The following is a 19,710-nucleotide window of genomic DNA, read 5'->3' on the forward strand; positions in this document are numbered from 1 at the left end:
AAAGCCAAACATTGCTGTAAAGGTGGATTAATAGAGATCCTTTAAGATAAGAAATCTGACAGCAATATGTAGCCCTAACCAGCTCCTGGTTTATTACGGGAGCTTGTGGAGGTGGGGGGCGGGGAGTAATTCTTGTAAAGATGTTTATTTTTTTCCCAAGTATCTTGGCTACTTTTTTCTAGATCAAGAATTGTTTTATCAAGATCAAGAATGGGAAAGAGTTGTGTCAAGATAAACGTCTTCCCTCCCAAAACCTAGTATTTTAGAGTATATGTACAAGGTATATTGTAATTTTGCAAGGTCCTGTTTTCATATTATACATCTTAAAATAGATACCTATCCCATACATGTGGGCCCAGATTCACATAAGCCCAGATGTTGGTTTGATTACCCTAGATAAATTGCACTTGGAAATATATATCTTTATTATTTCTTAAGTTGAAGATTCAGAGATGACTAAGAGGAAAATCAAAGGCATGGAACAATTTCCATTCAAGAATGGCTAGAATAGGGTCCTTGATCAAGGGGAAAAAAGGTGATGGACGAGAACGTGAGGGAAGCCTTGAAAAAATCATGTTGGTGTGCAGCCTGAAGAGACAGACACGTTACCTTCCTATTCAGTATGTAAAGTAATGCATGAAACTTGCAGTGGTCAATTACTTCAACTATTAAGTTCACTTGCCAAGTAGTAACAGGGAAGTTCCAAATGTTAATCTAGCACAGAGGGGTGAGCCTTTCACTGTCCTGTGCTGTTATCTTAAGATAAATAAAGCAAAAACATGGATAATAAGCAGAGGCAAATCGAGTTATAAGGATATACAGTAAGAGCCTAAGGGAGAAAAGAAAGGTTAATGGTATTGTTGGCTGTGAAGTGTGGAAGAAGCCGTGAAAAAAGGCATTCACTCAAGCTAGTAAATCAGCGGTACACAGCAGCAAGTTTAGCTATCGCTGCTTGTGTGGACAGAGTCTGGATTATCTCTGTATCCATCAACTGATGAAACCACTCAAGTTTGCCTGAAAATGACTGTCCTCTTTAAGCAATGCACTATCACTTCTCGCTTGAAGTGATGATTTCTGCCAGTCCCTATATACTTTCAATTGCTTCAGTGAATAGCATCCCTGATAATACAAGGCTGTTAATTCTGCTTGCTTTTAATCACTGCACTTAAATGGATTTCAGAAGAAAAATAATAGATGACTTTTCTTGTCCCACTGTATTTCTACAGTATTTTAAAATTTTCCAGCCTACTTACCATCAGCTAAAATCTCAAAGCCAGATATATCTGTGTTGTGGTTTAATCCCAGCTGGCACCTAAACACCACCCAGCCACTCGCTCACTCCCCCCTGGTGGGATGGCGGAGAGAATCGGAAGGGTAAAAAAGAAAACTCGTGGGCTGAGATAAAGACAGTTTAATAAGTCAAGCAAAAGCCACGCACGCAAGCAAAGCAAAACAAGGCATTCCTTCACTCCTTCCCATGGGCAGGCAGGTGTTCAGCCATCTCCAGGAAAGCAGGGCTCCATCATGCCTAACGGTGACTTGGGGAGACAAACACCATCACTCCGAATGTCCCCCCCTTCCTCCTTCTTCCCCCAGCTTTACATGCTGAGCATGACGCCATATGGTGTGGGATATCCCTTGGGTCAGTTGGGGTCAGCTGTCCCGGCCGTGTCCCCTCCCAACTCCTTGTGCCCCCCCAGCCTGCTCACTGGTGGGGTGGGGTGAGAGGCAGAAAAGGCCTTGACTCTGTGTCAGCACTGCTCAGCAGGAACGAAAACATCCCTGTGTTATCAGCACTGTTCCCAGCACAAATCCAAACCACAGCCCCATAGCAGCTGCTGTGAAGAAAATTAACTCTACCCCAGCCAAAACCAGCACATTCTGACAAGGTAAGGACACCACACAGAAGAAACAGACAATTTGTTAGGAATACGTAGACAACAAATGGTATTACTCAGTTACTGAGACATGCAAGGAAGTACCTTAAACAACTCGATGTAGGACACTCTGAAAACAAAGTAATTACATATGTTAACTATGACTTGGTATGTTAGCACGATGCTTATAGATGTCTCAGGTGCAGAGCCTGTTTCCCTTTGTTGATGTGCTTATGCAACTGCTGTTAAGGTGTGGGGCAAAAAAAAAATATATGTAGCAATGACAGATTTAGTCTCCTATTTGGGGGTGGGGAGAAATCAAAAGTCAAAGTTAACCTTGCTTAAGCTAATTTTTATTAAGCTATCTGAAGTGAATGCTTAGAGAAGGTAGCTGTACACAGTAGCGGGGTTAGCCAACATACTACAGACTTTCAGTAGAACTAGTAATTTGTTTTCCAGTTCTGAGACGGAGTGTAAACATGTAGAATACCAATATGCTCTGGTTTAGTTTAATACTGATAGTTACAGAACAGCTGGCAAAGTCAGCTAGCTGACTTTCTGACCTTTGTATTTATCTTTTTATATTTGCAGAGATACTGTCACTTCAGTATCAACCAGCAAAACAATATAGCATTTGAAACTGGGTAATTAAAGCTGTTTTCTTTTAACTTTAGCTAGATCTTCTGAAACTGCTTGTACCATTCGTTCTGTAGCTTTCTTCAAACTGTTCGCCGTCTGTATGGCATGATCCAGAGTAGAACTTAAAATCTGTTGGGAATAATAAAATATAGCCTTGTTAATACTGAAGGCGAGTATTTACATGGGTATAGAATAGAAAGTGGTGTTTGTTTAAGGTTCTATGTAGCATTTTCACACTGAATACATGTTGAGAAGTAAAAATTCTGAGTCATGCGATACACTGCTCCAGGATTCAAGTTGGAAGTATGTTATTTATTTCTCTCTTTGATTGTGTAATCCTTTGAACTGAGGGATATTTACACCTTTCTAAAGTAGCAGCCCCAGTGTGGTGCATGTTTGTTGTATTGAGAAGGTTTTCTTTTGGTTTTTATAGTGGTTTGTATGGCTAGGGTGACATTCTTTGTTTCAGTATATGAAACATAATTCCAGAGGTAAGATCCAGTGCTCCTTTTCTGTCCCTTTCACCATTTATACAGGGACTAAGTTGCATAAAAAGTCTGTAATGTACTCATATGAAGTAATATACTAATATATAAGCTAAAATACTTATTTTTTTAACTCTCTCCTGTCTTATCCTGAAATGGACTAGGCATGCTTAGATTGTAATAATCAACTTGCTAAGAATGGGGATGTTTGACAGTGCCATGATGTGGGGATGTACTCTTCCTGAGATAGTTGTGTGGCTTTTAATTTTCACTCTAAAGTCTTACATTCGCATTGGAATCATTGGCATTTCTGTTTCTGATGTTGATTGCAGATTTGCTTCGGGCAGACTTCTTGCTGGGTAAGTACTGATGTGAAAGGATACTTTTATCATATGTGCTTGAATATAAGGTTTTGGCAGCCTCAAAGTTTTGCCTAAAGATAAGATATATAGAGTAAAATACAAACAATTTTAAAAAGCAAAAGAATTTCTAAACTAGGAATTAAGTATATACACCTTGATAGCATACTCGGTTGCAAGTTAATTTTACAGTGAGTAGAATTTTTCATTTAATTGTAAAACGTGGTCCATCATAATTTGTACTACATATGTATTGCAGTAAGACAGAAAACATTCCAGGATGCAGAGTCAGGAAATGTCTCATAATAGCATCGCATTCTTGGTGCTGTCACCTTCTCTCCCAGAGTGGTCTATGCCATTGATTCTCAAGTGCAGCTGCTGTACTTCCAGGCAATTACTGCTGTCAAAAACCACGGTAACAAAACTTGTCTGAGTGTCAGTCTAGTCTGTGCTATAGTAAAGAATCCATTTTACTTCAGACTCCCAGTGTAATTTAATGTTAACAGTTTAAAGTGGAACTATCACTTACTGGTAGCAAACAGAATTGCATCTTAAATAATACAGATCTGCTTTTGAATCTGTGAATGGGAACATCCTCTTAATAAAGTGAGATTATTTTTTTTTTTACCAAACGTGAGCTAAAGAAGCCAGATGTTGACTCTTCATTAAATTAGAAACATTGAAGAACTAGTCTGAGAATTATTTACACTTGCTTTTAGGGTAAATATTTTGTTATTGAGTAAAATTCTAATATACAGCATGTACTGCAAAAGAGAAAACGCGTTCCTCCTGCTTATGATACCGGTGAGTTTCTTCCATGCTGAATCTTCAACAATGGCATTTTCTGTGGTACTACATATAGTTATTGCTACAGCTTACCTCTCAGAAAGTCTGTTTACAAGTTCATGTGGCTGTTTATTTTTTTGACCCTTTTGAGTGGAGATTCTCTTCTGTGAATAAGCTAGAGTTGCTGAGGCCATGTTTAAAACAAAAGCAAAAAAAAAGTAGTTTTCTATATATTTAACATTTTTCTCTATTTAGCATAAATAAAAAAATCAAGTAACTATCACTGCTGAATAAAACTTGAATATGTTTAAGGTTTTTTGTAAATGAGGACAGATTAACTTTTTTGGGTTTGCTGTTGAGTTTAGTTATGTGACAAATGGTATGCAGATTTATATTCCTTTTCATACAGTGAAAGACTGCAGGGGGGAGTGTGGAATAATCAGACTCTCATAATCCGAATAGTGACATGAATACTATTTTTGCTTATAGTTTTACAGTATTTATATAGAGAAGCAGCTAACTTATACTTTCTTCCCACTGTTGAAAATTTGTATTTTTCTGCGTGCAATTTCTTCCTGCAGTATAGAGAGAGGAGTCTGAGATAAGTGACTTTAAAAGCTAGATGTTCAACTTTTTTTTTAATTAGGCTTTCCTTGCCTTTGCTGCCTGTCACACAATTTGAGTGTACAGCTGGAGTTTTCTTTAGTACTTGTTTACACTACATGAGGTAACAGCTAGCACTGAAGAAGTTGGCACAGTAATGCCCAGTTTTAATATTCTTTCATGTGGCTCTGCAAAATAAGATATTCCTGTCATAAATGGAGGTATGGAAGGGACTCCTCTCATAAAGAACCAGAGAAGGTTAAAGCTCTCGTGCATGGGGATTAAATTTGGCTAGGTGTGTAAAAGTTGGATTTGCTGATTTTGCTCTACAAGATCTGTACACATCCACTATTTAGCTACGGTGCTACTGATTGCTTATACTAAATTAAACTTGGCCTGATACATGTGCAGTGTGGCTTTCTGCCCCTTAAAATTTAGCCTGTGGTTGGTAATTATTTCAGTAACTCGTTATACTTACAGGATGAAGCAGAACTTTTATTTCTACATAGGGCACAAGACTGAAGAGTGTCTTTGTAATTCCCGAGTTTAAATTGATCTCTGCTTCCTCTAGGGCATCTGCATCTAAGTCCTGCAAACAAAGACGTGTTGTTTAGGAAAAAAACCACTATAAACAAGAATATTTTGGTGTAGATTTTAGTATTTTTGCAATCATTATACCTTTTCTCTCTCCACGTAATCTTGTATTGAATGTCTTGTAACTTTCAGTCTCACAGTTCACAAGTTCCTCGCTTTGTGAATCGTTGTAAGAATCATAGGCTGAGATGTCTTCTGAATCGCTGCCTAAAATCCCAAAAATACATTAAAAATGTCTGAAATATTAGAAATTTTGGCCTGTGTACCTAGGTAATTGTTTGGCTTTCAGCACCATAATTTCTGAGCCCTTCACTGCCATTAACACTACTGCAATTTGAAAGTACTTTTTCCTTCATTTTACAGGTGGGGATTGAACTTTAAAGATTGGCTTTCAGCCCTGACTGTAAGCCTCAAATGTAGGTGGGTTTTGTTTTTGGTGGTTGTTGTTTCCAGTTGCAGAACTGTTTTTAAAAAAAACCCTAAGCTCTCCGTCTCCCTGTCCTTAGGTTCTTGTTTTGAAGGTTAAAGTTCCTACAAGTTGAAGTGTTAGGAAAACGATGCAGCCTAAGAGGAATGTGACAAGAGAATTTGGGAAGATCTAGTACGGCACTGCTTTAGCTATTGCACAAACCAGTACTAACAATAATGCCCTCAGTGTATTATATTAAAGTGGCTATCACAGAGAAGCCAAGGACAAAAGGTAGACCAAAGGTAAGAATAACCTACATATTCAGACCTAAAACTGAATTTAGGACAGCTCATGCTATTATCTTTTAGTTGTTAAGTACTAACAGCTTCAAAGTATTCTGCAGTGGAAAGATAAAATTGGGATGCCCTAAGAGAAACAAATGCCGACAGATTCCTAGTGAACCTCCAAGAGCTGGAGTCTTGGATGACTTGACAGCTGACTTTGCTAGCTCACAGTAGCCTGTGTGGGCTCTAGTTTGGATTTGGTGAAATTATATTATTAGGAGCTGGATTAAGGAAGGAGAATATTTCCAGTCTGTCTCAACCCTGAATGGATCAAAGATTTGGGAAAACTTTTTTCCTTTTGTTTTCATGCAGAATAAGAAAATTGAATCCAAAACCTAAAAGTGGAAGTACTGATACGAAATGTTTCAGTCACCAAGTTTGGAATCTCCTTCTAGGACATGAAATAAATGCACTTGATAAGAAGAAAAACTAAAATCAAAGCATTGTGTTCACACCACTGTTATGCTTTTGAAAACGTTAGTAGTAGTAACATTTGAAAACTCTTCTAAAAGGGTGAATTAGAATTAGAGTAATTCAGGTTGGATAGGACTTCTGGAGATCACCTGGCCCAATCTCCTCTCAAAGCAGGGGCAACTTAGATGAAGTTGCTTAGGGCCCTGTCCAGCTGAGTTTTGAGTATCTCAGAGGATGGAGATGCCTCAGCCTCTCTAGGGAAAACCGTTTCAATGTTTGACGAGACCCAGAGTTAAAACTCTTTTGCTCGTATCTAACTGAAAAGTTAGCAGCTTGTCTGTTGCCTCTTGGCCTGTCGCTGAGACTTCCAAAGTGAATTTGACTTGGTGTCCTCTTTAGTCTCCTTTTTATTCTTAGTGTCTTGTGCTGTGCTAAGCAGTAACATCTGTTAAAACTAGAAACCAATTTTCATGCTGTTGAGACGTGACAGGAATGTATTTCTTAACAGGATTCAACAGTAGGCATAAGCACAGTTCTGACTTTTATATGCCATCACTACTTACTCAGGTTGGTATCTGATAAATCAGTTGGTTTTCTCTGAATGAAGAGTGAACGTGTTCCAGTTTTCCTTTCCTGGATGTTTGTATTTCTTTGAGCATGAAAACAGAATGGTATTTTAATTGCATCTTAATACCTTTATGACGAGCCTTATGAGTGTATTATATTAATGTTTGACCATTTCTTAGTTGAGGAGAAATCAGATTTACTCATAGAAAGAATGCTACCTGTATCAATTATCTGAAAAGGTGGTAAGTAGAAGCTTAAATAAAAAATTAACCAATTGTGAAATAATGACCCCTTTAGTTAACGGACACGTTCTGACAAAAGGACCTTGACTTACCAGAGCTGTTAAAAATGCTTAAAAGTAGAGGTCTTGATAATCACATCTTTGAATAGCAAAGTAGTATGAAATCCTATGTATTTATATGTGTTCACATATGTTGCATCAAAATATTATCAATGGTAAGGATGATACTGTTTCTTAGTAACTCGGAGCTATTAAAGTTTTAATTTTACTGCCCTTAGAGGAATACTTGAGATGTACCTTCTGACAGAACAAGAACAAAGTTCCTTGTTTGCATTATTTGACATACATTTTTTTCAACTTAGGGCATACAGTATCATCAAATTTATTTGGAAAATTTTCCACCCATTCATGAAAATAATGATCAGAAGATTGAGCTAACTTTCTTAAAATGACAGAAAAAAAATGGAAGCTAGGTGAGTTTTACTAGATAAATATTAACATCTACTCTGTAAAATAATTTGAGAGTATATTTAGATGACTATTACTGTGTTCTACACTGCATGTATTATAAGATCTAGCTTTGGATAGAGATTTAATTTGCCAAAATTTCAACCTCCAAAATAACCCATGTAGAATTATTTTATCATGCTGACATTTCTGTAAATGAAACTTTAGACTGACCCTTACACTTGAAATATATGCAGATGTATCAACATGCTCTCCTTCCAGGCCTACCAGATTAGTTCACAACAATGATAATTTCAAATATTTTTCATTGCTGAACACATCTGTTCATGCTGAACATCCCAATTCGGGATGCTGACATGCATCACTGAATAGAGAACAAAGACAAAGCCTCTTCTTTTAATACACTATTAAAATAACTCTGTGCCATTTAAGCACCATAAACCTTATACTGGTCCACTGAGATGGGCTACTTCGTAATATGAATATAATCCTCTCTTTAATAAAATTGATGGGAGATTTGCCATTTCTCCGGTGGTCTGGTATATCACATACCTTATGTGATTAACTGGTGATAAACTTGAAAAGAGAGCATCCTCTCATTTATATGTATTAAAGACATTATTCAGTGTTTCATGCAGAGTCCAGTATAGAGACATAGCAGTGTACACGCATGTATCTGTTCACTTAGCTGTCAAAAACCACGTCTATGACTAGCCAAAATACGTAATACACTTACCCTTTCATACTTTCTTCATCAGCATTAAATTTTTTACTTAATGTACCCTGACTATGGGATGCAAGACCTTCAGCAGCATCTTTTTCCTCGGGTGAAAGGCACCTCTGTTGCACCCAGAAGGCAAAACAAATTTATATATGATTGTTTATATTACTGTGTATCTGTAGCTGTATTACATATCAAACAGGACAGTGTAAACAGTGGCTCATTTGCATATCACTTCTATATCGCTTTTAGTTGCCATCAACTCTACAATTTGATTTATCTATTTACAATTCTAACTGTAGAGCAGACTGGACAAAATATGAGCACTTTTTCGCCTGTGAAGTTGGAATTCAAGACAGGTTTTCATGTTGCTTTGAGAGGATTAGCACATATTAATTAATTTCTCTCAATGCCTTAAAATTAAGTATTTTTGTAGGCAAGCAATTGCTTGTAGGTTTTTGCTTTCTGAACAAATAATAAAGGCAGGCTAGTAACACAGTTAAGTCTTTCCTGAGAGAAGCAAACTTTATCACAAATTTCAAAAATGTTTGAGAGTCTGTCCTTAAATTTCTCCTTTGGAAACCAATCCAGCGATGTTATGATATGCTGTAGTATCTCAAAAGCTGAGCCATCATGCTGTGCAAAAACTGAGGAGAGAAATGTTGTCTGATCTCAAAGCTAAATAAGATAATCGAAGTTTAAAAGAAAAAAGTAAGTATGGAAACAGATGTCATACCATTATGTTGGAAGAATGCTTGTTTGCTAGCAGACCACCTTTTCCCAGAGGCTCTGCTTCTCTTCTGGAAGTTGATTCAGCTCTCTTTTGTGACCTTAATTGGTTAAGGGGAAACCATTTATTTTATTTTTCTAATCTCATTGAGATGATTAACACCTATGAAATACTCCCTGGGAGGGCAGAGATGGTATCTAGAATTGCCTCACAAAGTTTTGATGGCTAATTATGTAACTATCTGCATCCCTCCCTTTTATTGTTTAATTAAAAATACCATGCAAATATTGGCAAATAATTTTTTACTGGCACTGTACTTTGACTAGTCATTCACATCCGGAAGTTGTGTGGTTGCAATGAATTTTATGCAGAGGTATAATTTAACTCCTAGTGAAACTCACGGTAGTGTTTTGGAGGTCCATAAGACCCAAAAAGGTAGGAATACCAGCCTGGAAGGAATTCTTGGGTATGTAGTTGTAGAATTCTGTAGAAGTTTTATTCTGGAAGTATTCCTGTTGCTTTCAGAGATTCCAGGCATCCCAATTTTCTATATTCAGCAAATAATTTTAGGTAAATTTTTATAAAAACTTCAATGCTGTTTCAAAGTTTTCACTTACATGTGAAGACAAAGATTGCACTTGTCGCCTTCTAAAAAAAATTGGTTTGTCTGTGGGATTACATCAGTTGTCTGACTTTTTTCTCCCTCGTTGTTCTTGTGAAGAAAAGCAGCTTCAACCCCTCTTCTTTCTGGAGGATCAGCAATGCTTGAACCTACTGAGCTCTGTACAAAGTAACCACAGCAGAGATATATGTGTAGTACGTGGTCATTGCATCTGTGGTACATGGCTTCTACTAGCCAGCATTTCCTGAGTGTTTTCCAGAGAAAAATATTTTCTAAGACATTGACTATGAAAGCATTTGGTGATACTTATCTGTAGATTTGTAGAAGGCCATAAGATTTTTTTCTTGTGCATTTATGATCCAGGACAAAATATTACCATACTTGGCAGTAAACTCAACTTTCTATAGCACAATAACATTTGGTCTTCTAGTAATTCTGCAGCTTAAGAATTTTGGACAAACCAAGTAATATTTCTTCCAACTAAATGACAGTGATTAATTCCCAAAAACAAAGACAGCTTTTAAAAGTTAAAGTAGCTGCTCATATCTTCTTACTCTGAAATAAATGCTTTTGAAGCTGGGATTAAGAATATTCAGTGCAGATGTGTTTTTACACTTGGGTTTCTATTATAATTAATGAAATTATGAAGTTAATATTTCATGAAAAAAACATTCTTTGAAGTAATATGCTATCTAAAAGCGTCATGCTCAGAGGAGAACATACAATAGTAAAACTACACTGAGGTTCTTAAGACTTGCATCAGTAAAACAATAATTGTAGTGTTTAAATAATAAAACTCACTGAGTTACCTCACAAAGAGAATATGATGAATGGGCAGATTCATAGGAAGTAAGCAAAGATGACAAGTTGCATTTGCTGTCATCAGTTTGTTCTTGGATGTCTTCAAGCAGCATGCCAAGTCTAAATATTTCCCCTTCCACCTTTCTAAACCCAATTGCAATACACAGTTAGTGAAACCTGTATAAACTGATATTTTATTTCTTACTATGATATTGGGCATTGCAGTACACTTCCCATAGGAAAAAAATAAATTAATGGAGTTCATGGAGTCCCTTTTAAGAACTTGAATTAATCAATTAGATATCCTAATTATAACTAGGATATATAAAGCCCAAGATGAATTTTGGCCAAATCACTTCTAGCTTACCACATATAACATTAAGATAATGTTTTCACTTCAGAAAAATTCTAATGTATGAATGAAGTAATGGTTGTAAGACACTCAAAATATGGAAAATATACTGATGTACTACTTAGCACTTATCTTCTAACCTTTCAGGATCAAACTCTCCAATGTTGATAGACTTGTCCTTGTAGTTCTGCAGCTGTAAATTACGGTGCTCTTCTCTAGCTGTTAAGTAATTCCTTTCCAAGGCATCAAGGTATCTTTTCAATTGATTTAATGCCTTCACCAATAAGAAATAATTCAATAGAAAATATCATTATGATTTAGCAAGTCATAGTGATAGCTACTTATGCTATGTAAGCCAGATGCTATTTGCAGTGATGTTGGTAAGAATTTTGGTATTGCTCTGAATTGGAACAGGACTGCATCTTGTATGTCCACCTAGTACTCTGTGCTGCTCTATTATGTACAAGTAAAATACTAAACCATGACTTCTGAACTGATACCCTACATGTCAAAATTCATAACTTATATGGCAACTTAAGGCCTTTCACTAGTAGTTTTAAGTTGTCATCCTTAAACCAGATTTAAGAATTCAGCCATGTACTGAACACCTTCATTTTTTGCCTCTTAAAATCATAATTTCAGTCTGAGATTGAGGAAAAAGAGTATTTTTCAATGTCTGAGGAAAACATGGAGTCTCTTGCCAGAAAATTGTGAGTCTACAGCCACTTAAAGTGCATTTCAGATAACTGAAAATACATAAATTAAGTTACCAGATAGTTGTCTTGTAAAAGGAATGTCTCTTGGGTCATATGCTTAGAGAAGTCATCCACCTTCAAGACAAAATATTAGACTTTTATTTGGGATTTTACAAACTAATATGCCAAATGAATATAGAATTTGAGCATCAGTGCAAAGTATATATTGAAACAGAGCTCTTTACTTTCTTTATCAGCTGATCTGTCTGATCCTTTAGTATTCGAGACATCTTTTCTCCTAGTGTTAGTTCTGGCAGTAAATGAGAAGGATTTAGACAGCGTGCTTCTACTGTGCTAGCTGCTGGTAATGCTGATGCTGTTGTTCCACACTGTAATCCTACATAATACAAGATAAGATCAGTCAATTGGAATTTCTGACCAAAAGTGCTATCAAATTACATAAAACAGTCATTTGCATAGTGACTAATTTTATTTACTTGCTTTAGACAAACCACGTGTAGATTGTATAGGGATTGGAGCATGTGATATAAAGACTTCAGAGAATGTCCCAGTGTCTCCTGAATAAATGGCAGTGCTGGCATTTGGAAAATCTGACTGAGGAAGTATCTGTTAAAATGAGAACTTTGGTTATAGAAGCAACGTATAGAACACCTGTGGACATAAACAAAAAATTTAGAAATAAATAAAAAATACATAGGGCAAGTTATTAATATTAATAAATGTTTATAACAATACCATATAATTTGCTGTGTTTATAGTTTGATATATCTATAGTGTCTTGTATAAATACTTAAATACTTCAACTCTATGTTGTGAAAATCTAAAGAGGATTTGTATAAACGGGAAGTACGATATGAAGGTGACAAAATAGTTTTTGGGAATATTTATAGTCCTAGAGATAAAGGAGAATGAATTAGAAAAAAAAAAATCTGTTTTGAGAGATTTACCTTAGGATTCGATCTCAGATGGTCAGTATGATTCTGGGTGTCAGCATGCTGTGTCAGCATCTTGTTTGCAGCCAAGAAATAATAGGGAAAACTATTAAAACTTGTTACATCTCGAACGATTTACTAAGACATAAATCTAGGAATGGACTTAAGCATCTGTATAGCTCTGTGAGTGAACTCCATGGCAGGGCATGAAATTGAGAAGCAATTATCTAATTACTAACAAACTTTAGAAGAAATTTACTACAGTAAGAGAAATACTGTTGTCAAACAAATCCTTTAAGAAGAATTGACTTGTCAATAAATACCAGTATAAATAGTTGAAGAGTGTTAAGATGCGAAAAAAGGCAACATAAACGCAGGCACAGTATAAAAATATATTTTTAAGAAAAACTTTAAAGTACTTCTGGTTAATTTGACCATTTACATATAATACTAGAAATAACAATTTATAGTGAATTTCTTAATGATTTGATAGGATGCTTTATAATTGCAAATAATACTCCAGAGCATCATTAAATATTTGGTAATGAAAGTTCCATATAAATTCAGTCCCACAAAACTTTATTTGCGAAAGCAGTTGTTGACTAAAGTGACAGACTGGCTGATACCTGTAAGACTGCCTGCATGAACTAGTCATGTTAGATTTTACTGGCCACAGAGTATCTTCTTACGGTAAACCACTCTTTAGCAAGTATTCAGAATTGCTTAAAGCATTTTAATTACCTCTAGCTGTTGCAACAGTTCTGGAATGCTCATTTCTTCTCGATTCTCTACTTCAGCAGAATTGAAATAGTTCTTATTTTTCAGAATGTTGTTCACAGTTACCAATTGACTTAGCAAAACAGGGAAGGATTTTGCTCTTTCAGTTGTAGGAACTGAGTTAATATTGTCACTTCTTTTTGGTACTTCAACTTCTGAAGCAACTTCGGAGAAGTCAGGAAGGCAATAGCGAGCTTGACCTTGGCCGTGTTTGAGCTCGTGGGGTGAAACTGTTTCCTTAAACAGGGTGCTCTCTTCTTTCATGTTCTGAAAGATGTGTGTATCTTCATTCTCTTTAACCAATTGTGAATTTTCTCGTCTGCACCCACATGTAACAGTAGAAGTAGTAGGTTTCTTTGAAACACATCTGTTTCCATTTAGCAAATTTTGATTTTTATCACCAGTGTTTACTTCCTTGTGCTTTTCTAAGTGATATTCTTCAAAGTTAGTTGTGCACTGTTCATGTGCTAAAGGGCCTCTGACATGTTCTGAAGGTTCAGGTTTGTTCAGAGTGTCATCGATACTTTCAGTAAAGGATGTCTCTGGTATCGTCTCGCATTCAATTAACTGGCAGGTGCTTGTTAACTCTCCCTTAGAAAAATGACGCAAAAGGACATTGGACATTTTTGAGTTAGTTAGATGTTCTTTGCTATCTGGTTTACTAAAACTACCAACAGGTAATTCCTTCTTAAAGGCAGCCTCCCTTCCAGGCATTTCAACTGAAATTCCTGTTGTTCCTAAGGCATCTCTGTGGTGACTGGAGAATTCTTCAGGCTGTGGATGAGTTTCATAATTTGCTGTTGCTTTTACGTTTCTGTTATCTTCAGAACAGGCTAAGTTTAAAATACCAGAAATATCTTTTGTACAAGTACAGTCATTCAAATTATCTGAATTATCATTGCATTTACAGGTTATTCCTACATCTTCATCATAAGGTAAGTCATCTTGTTCCTCATCAGTTGCATCTGTGATACGGCCTAATTCATCTGAAAGTGAACTATTCATTTGGGTTTTCATCCAGTCTGGCGGTATGCACTTTTTCGTAGTCTCTATATCCAGTTTATGAAGAATATGAATGCCATTGCTTCTCCGATTTTTGGATAGAGCTTTTATTATTGCATGGATCAAAATCTGTAATGTATGAGTAATAATTATTTTATACTTAAATACATCTGAGAATAAGATCTACTTATGTCTTGTACCTACTGCAGGTTTTTTAGAACCATCCCCCTGACACGGAAGTTTTCTTTTCGTGTTTACACTAAAAGTGTAAATCCAGTGTAAGTCTGGATTACCTACTGGAGGAAATAGAAAGACACAAAGGACAAAAGCATCGGGGGAAAAGGAGACTTGAGCTTGGTGCCAGGTAACTGTCCCTGCTCGTTAATTCCTCCGCAGTATTATAGACAAATAAACCTTGGTAACAGAGCCAACAGTGGTACTAGAATTCAGCCTCAGTTAAAAAAAAAAAAAAGTGGTAAAATACAACTTCTCCCACTTTACCTCACCACCATAAAGTGTTTCTTTAGAGAAAAATCACCGAACTTTTTTCAATTTCTTTCTCACCCCATTTCATCACATAAAAAGCAATGAATTAATATGGTATTGGAGTAAGGTACGGTCTTGTCAGCTTCATGAAATGCGTTGTTTCACCTTATCTGCAGTCAATACAGGCAGAAAGAAGCAAACTTACAGCACCCGTTTCCTGTAAGCGGCAGTACAGCTGTGCTGCTGTCTTGTTTCCTTCCCTGGGGGAATGAAGCTGCGCGGCGGCCGGGGCCCAGCCGCCGCTGCTGCTTTTAGTAGAACTCCCCCTCCCACGAAACTGTTCTTCGCGGCGGCGTCCCCTTACGCGCCGGTCCCCCGAGCGCGGCCGCCGGTGCGGCCGGGTGGGCCGTTCCCCCCGGGCGGGGAGGAGCGGCGTGGCCGGGGCGCAGGTGCTCCGGCTGCCGCCCCGCTCCCGCCTTCCCCGCCCCGCTCCTCAGGGAGGTGCCCCGCCCACCGCCTGGGCCCGCCCCCCATCTCCCTCCCCATTGGTCCGTGTGAATGATGCAGCCTTCCGGCGGCGGGGCGGAGCGTGCACAGCCCGCTGCGGCCGGCGGCGGGGAGCCGTTGGCCGCCCCGCCCGTGGGGGAGGGCGGCCCTGCCGGTGCGGGCGGGCGCGCGGGGATTGGCGGGTTCGAAGAGCGGCTGCGCGTGGGCGGGCGCCGCCCCCCCCCCCCCCCCCCCCCCCCCCCCCCCCCCCCCGCTGCGGCGATCGCCTCGGGAACCGCTCCGGTACCGGGAGCGCGCCGGCCCCTCAGCCCGCGGCCGCGCCGGCACCCAGGTGAGGCGCGGCCCCGGGCGGGAAGGGGCGCCGGGAGGCTCGGTCGCTCGCCGCCCGCTGCGAAGCCGGCGGCGGCTGGGGCGGGGGTCGCGTCGTGGGCTCAGCGGTGAGCGCCGGATGCCCGGGTAGGGGGGCTTTGCGGCGGGCGGCCGCCGTGCCGCGCGGGGCCGCCTGGCCCGGCTGGGACCGCCGGGTCCCGCCGTCGCCTGCCGGCACCTGCTCCCGCGCCGCGGTCGGGCGGCTCCGAGCGCGGCTCCGGCGGCAGCGCCAGCTCCTCCGTTCCCGGCTTCGCAAGGCTGCGGCGGCCTTTATCGCCGAGCCGCTTCTGAGCGGCCTGATGCCTTGGGGAACGAACTTACCGCAGGGCCGGCTTTGGAAGGCCGCCGTTTGTATCTGAAGTCCCGGTGGTTTGGCTTTAAGTGATGCTTCCCCTGGCAGCCGTCGACTTCGCTGCTTTGGAAGCAAAAGCAAGACATACCTACCAAACCAGCCTTTGTTGGCTGCCTGTCGTTGAGAGATCACCCTTGTTTCTCTCAAGTGAGTTAGTAGCGAAAAGACGTTACATCAGATATCTTTAATCAGTTGCGATGCGCTTAGCGACATGGATAAGGAAGATAAATAGTCAATAAAATTTTAAGGGGAGGGATGAAACGGGCTATTAATAAAAAAAGGATCTGCATACATGCTGTGAGGAGTGAAGTACACAGGGAACAAGCTCTAAACTCTTCAAGAATTTGAGTTAGAAATGTTGTGGCACATCTAAACTGAGCTATACCAAACCTAGTCTGTCTTAGCCGCGAGACTGTAGCCTTTGTTGGGCTGGTTCCTCCCCTTTTGCTTACTCAGTTTTTGAACGGGGGGGCATGCCTATTCAGGAATTCTTTATCCCTTTATTGACCTGGTCGCAAAGACACAGGTTGTGCCCCACTTTGGAGCTGTGGCCTTCCTTCTGCTTTAGAAGCTCTTTCAGCCTGGCGTGCTGTTCCTGTTAGACTCTCCAGCAGGCTGCGGGACGCCCGCATCCTGGGTTGCCATGGAGAGCTGCGCAGCCGCCTCAGAATTTAGAAGAACATGCTGCGTCTTGCATCTCAAAAAGATCAGTTAAGAGGTTCCAGTCCCTCCTTAAATTTTGTCTGAAAACTTTATACCTTTTGTTTAAGGAATAATTTTATTAGAGCTGAAAACGTCAGCAAAAAGGTCATCCTCGCAATGCAGTCCTTCTGAGTTCTTTGCTTATATATTTTTAATTGTGTGTCTGAACTAATTTGTAGGCCTGTACCGGTGTTCCTTCTTACTAGTTCTATTAATGGTTACCTGGATTTCTGAACTGTGGTTATGCATCCCTCTTCGGCGGGAAGGACTTTATACTTTCAGTTACTTCCCTATAAAGCTGAGACAAAACTTACCTGAACCTTAAGATAGCGTCATTGGACTAGAAGAAACGTATGTGGGTCTCGTCTGTTGCTGTATTTAAAATGCTGTTATTTAAATGCTCTTGTAACTCTTTCAGGCAGCTTAAAACTACTTAGGATTGTACATTCCTGCTATTCTTGCTGGAGAGTGACTTCAGAACTCGATGAGTACATCACAGTAATTTTTGAAGAGGTATTGATAGACATTGTACGGTTTTGTTCTTGTGCTCTCATTGTCAGTTGGCTTACATTGTTAATTTTTTTTCTTTTCTTTTTTCTGAGGTATTTAGAACAATTCTTTCTCCTCTCAGACTTTCTTTTGGTAGTCAGAGCAAGCCAGTCTCTCTAGTATGAATGTTGAGTGAAAGCATTGCAAAAAGATAGAAAACTTGTTTATTTTGGCATGTTGCAGAGGAGGACAACACAATTTTGAGAAAGAGTCTTACCTCCTACACCGTGTCAGGGTGGGAACTTATTCTTATTTTGCTAGAACTGTTTCTAATGTCAATTCTCAGCCTTTTCTTGTCAACAAACGATAGCAGACCAATTTTCTAAACCAGTGTTCTTCAGGTCCCCATGTGCAATATGATTTGGAGAGCAGCTTGGCTCACCATTAGCTAGGAGGGAAAAGTTTTATTAAGAAATGGGTGTTCTTTCTAAAAATAAATGCTATCTGTCCGTAGTTTTAACTATTGAACATGTGGGGAGTTTTCCTTGTTTTACACAGTTTATCTGGATTCTTCTGTTTTGCTTGAAACAGGGTCATTTTTAGTTTCTCCTAGCCTTCCACTTTTTTAATTTCATAGCAAAGATAATTGTACTTCTCTCTTTTTGCCGTTCAATTTTTTGTAGCCATTGTGTGGTCAGTTTCACTTTCCACAACTTAGTCATTCCTGCCCAGATCTGGTAACTATGGTCTGCGTTTTAGTAGTCTTTCAGGTTAGCTTCTTAATGAAATTGTTCATGTTTAAGGAGTAAGTATTGATCTTATGACTTTCTGGAAGAAAGTTAACCTGTTACTGCTATTATTGTTCCTGTGAATGAACGAATAGAGAGATACCAAGTGAAGAAAAAAAAAACCCTTAACTTTTATTTAGGCATTTAATAGCAAGTCAGCTATACAAATGACCACATCAAAAAACTGAAGTATCATTTTGTGGAAGACCACAACATTAGGAATGTAAAATACAGGAAAAATAGAAGTGGAAAAACTGGTAAGAAATGGTCTGAAACTTACGTGGTATTGAACAGATGATTAACGTCCAGCTCTGCCTCTTGGGACTCAAATTTGGCAGCATTTGAAGAATATGGTTCTTGCTCATGTAATAAAACTTTTGTGTGTTATAAACCTTATAGGAAGGAAAAACTTTTATGCAGCTGAGTTACAGGGAATATAAACCATACATGATCTACAAAGAAGCCTTTAAATCTTTTTTATTTCTTTACTATTTCTGTTTACTACTTTTTTTTTTTTCCTGCCATTGTCATGCTGGTATACTGTTAGGAATTTTGGTCCTTGCATGCAACACTTTGGAGCCTGTACCTTACCTGGCGATCATTGGTTTGTCAGAGGACAGGATATGCTATTGTGATCAATCGTATTTGTGTGATAATGTGTATATATAGGGGATAAATCTGTGGGCAGTGGGGGCAAAATGGAATCCAGTTCAGTATTCATCACACAAACTGAAAAAAAAATGCATTGACTAGCTTTTGAATAGATTTGCACCTTCATCCCAAATGTTAGAATAAATATGCAAAGCAATTTACAACTTGGCACCTCAACATAGAATCATTATAGAATCATTCAGGTTGGAAAAGACTTCTAAGATCATCAAGTCCAACCGTAATCAAAGCAAATACGACAAATGAAAACAAATAAAAAACAAATATCCTTGAATCTACATAGGTGATGTGCCATAAATAAACTGTACCTGTGTCTACAGGAAGCAAACAATAAGAAAAAACAACACGTGTTCTTGTCACTACAGTATGTGTTCATCCTGCACTTTTACAGTTTTTACAGGTTGCAGCCGTATGTTGTTCAGCTGTAGACTCATGATAGAGAAGACAGTTAATACTTGCTGTTAATACTTGGGAATTGAGGGGCACAGGTGATGCACCAAGCAATGCTGCCGGCATTAAACTATCATGGATCATTTCGGTTGTGTGGTACAGGTTTTATGAGAGCTACATCTGTTCCTTGCAGGATAAAAACTTGCTGAAGTGGTAATGAGTTCTTTATGCTGAATGCCTGCTTAATCTCCGAATGAGCATCGCAGTGTGAAATAGGACATTTGAAATAGCATCTGTATTGCTTCACTTAAATTGCTGTTGTGTTTTACTGCCAGTGATCCTAAGGATTTTTAAAATTTTTTCAAATTTATGGAATCTTAAGATTAATTTTCCCCCTTCTCTGCAAGATGCTTCTGCAATCTGTCTGTCGTCTTTCTTCTACTTACCAGGATCTCTTTTTAAGAGATGTTATAGGCCAAGAAGGAGCTGCGCTAACATTTTATTGGAGAGATTTGTGAT

General features: G+C 38.9%; 2 protein-coding genes across 5 annotated transcripts in view; one reads left to right on the forward strand and one right to left on the reverse strand.

Moving 5' to 3' along the window:
• Window positions 1–2,216: 2,216 nt before the first annotated feature.
• Window positions 2,217–14,514, reverse strand: AKNAD1 (AKNA domain containing 1). 2 transcript variants are annotated; one of them, XM_076337948.1, is made up of 16 exons: window positions 13,402–14,514; window positions 12,676–12,735; window positions 12,205–12,334; window positions 11,953–12,104; window positions 11,783–11,842; window positions 11,153–11,286; window positions 10,669–10,804; window positions 9,855–10,018; window positions 9,244–9,337; window positions 8,523–8,626; window positions 7,074–7,159; window positions 5,428–5,550; window positions 5,228–5,338; window positions 4,240–4,330; window positions 3,287–3,434; window positions 2,217–2,645 (listed from the first exon to the last, which is right to left on the reverse strand). In XM_076337948.1, the coding sequence occupies exons 1-16, from the start codon at window positions 14,452–14,454 to the stop codon at window positions 2,526–2,528; spliced, it is 2,766 nt and encodes a 921-aa protein (XP_076194063.1). In that variant the 5' UTR covers window positions 14,455–14,514; the 3' UTR covers window positions 2,217–2,525. The 2 variants fall into 2 exon arrangements, with proteins under 2 accessions (XP_076194063.1, XP_076194064.1); XM_076337949.1 differs by lacking the exons at window positions 10,669–10,804; window positions 11,153–11,286.
• Window positions 14,515–15,678: 1,164 nt separating this feature from the next.
• GPSM2 (G protein signaling modulator 2) overlaps window positions 15,679–19,710 on the forward strand; it is a 31,812-nt gene continuing 27,780 nt past the window's right edge. For 2 of the 3 annotated variants that reach the window (XM_076337950.1, XM_076337952.1), the window contains exon 1: window positions 15,679–15,763. The gene's annotated coding sequence lies outside the window, so the exon portion shown is untranslated. Of the gene's footprint in view, window positions 15,764–17,273; window positions 17,369–19,710 lie in introns of all 3 variants that reach the window. The other variant, XM_076337951.1, reaches the window with a different exon arrangement.

Source organism: Aptenodytes patagonicus, chromosome 5 (genome assembly GCF_965638725.1).
Source record: "Aptenodytes patagonicus chromosome 5, bAptPat1.pri.cur, whole genome shotgun sequence".
Taxonomy (NCBI): domain Eukaryota; kingdom Metazoa; phylum Chordata; class Aves; order Sphenisciformes; family Spheniscidae; genus Aptenodytes; species Aptenodytes patagonicus.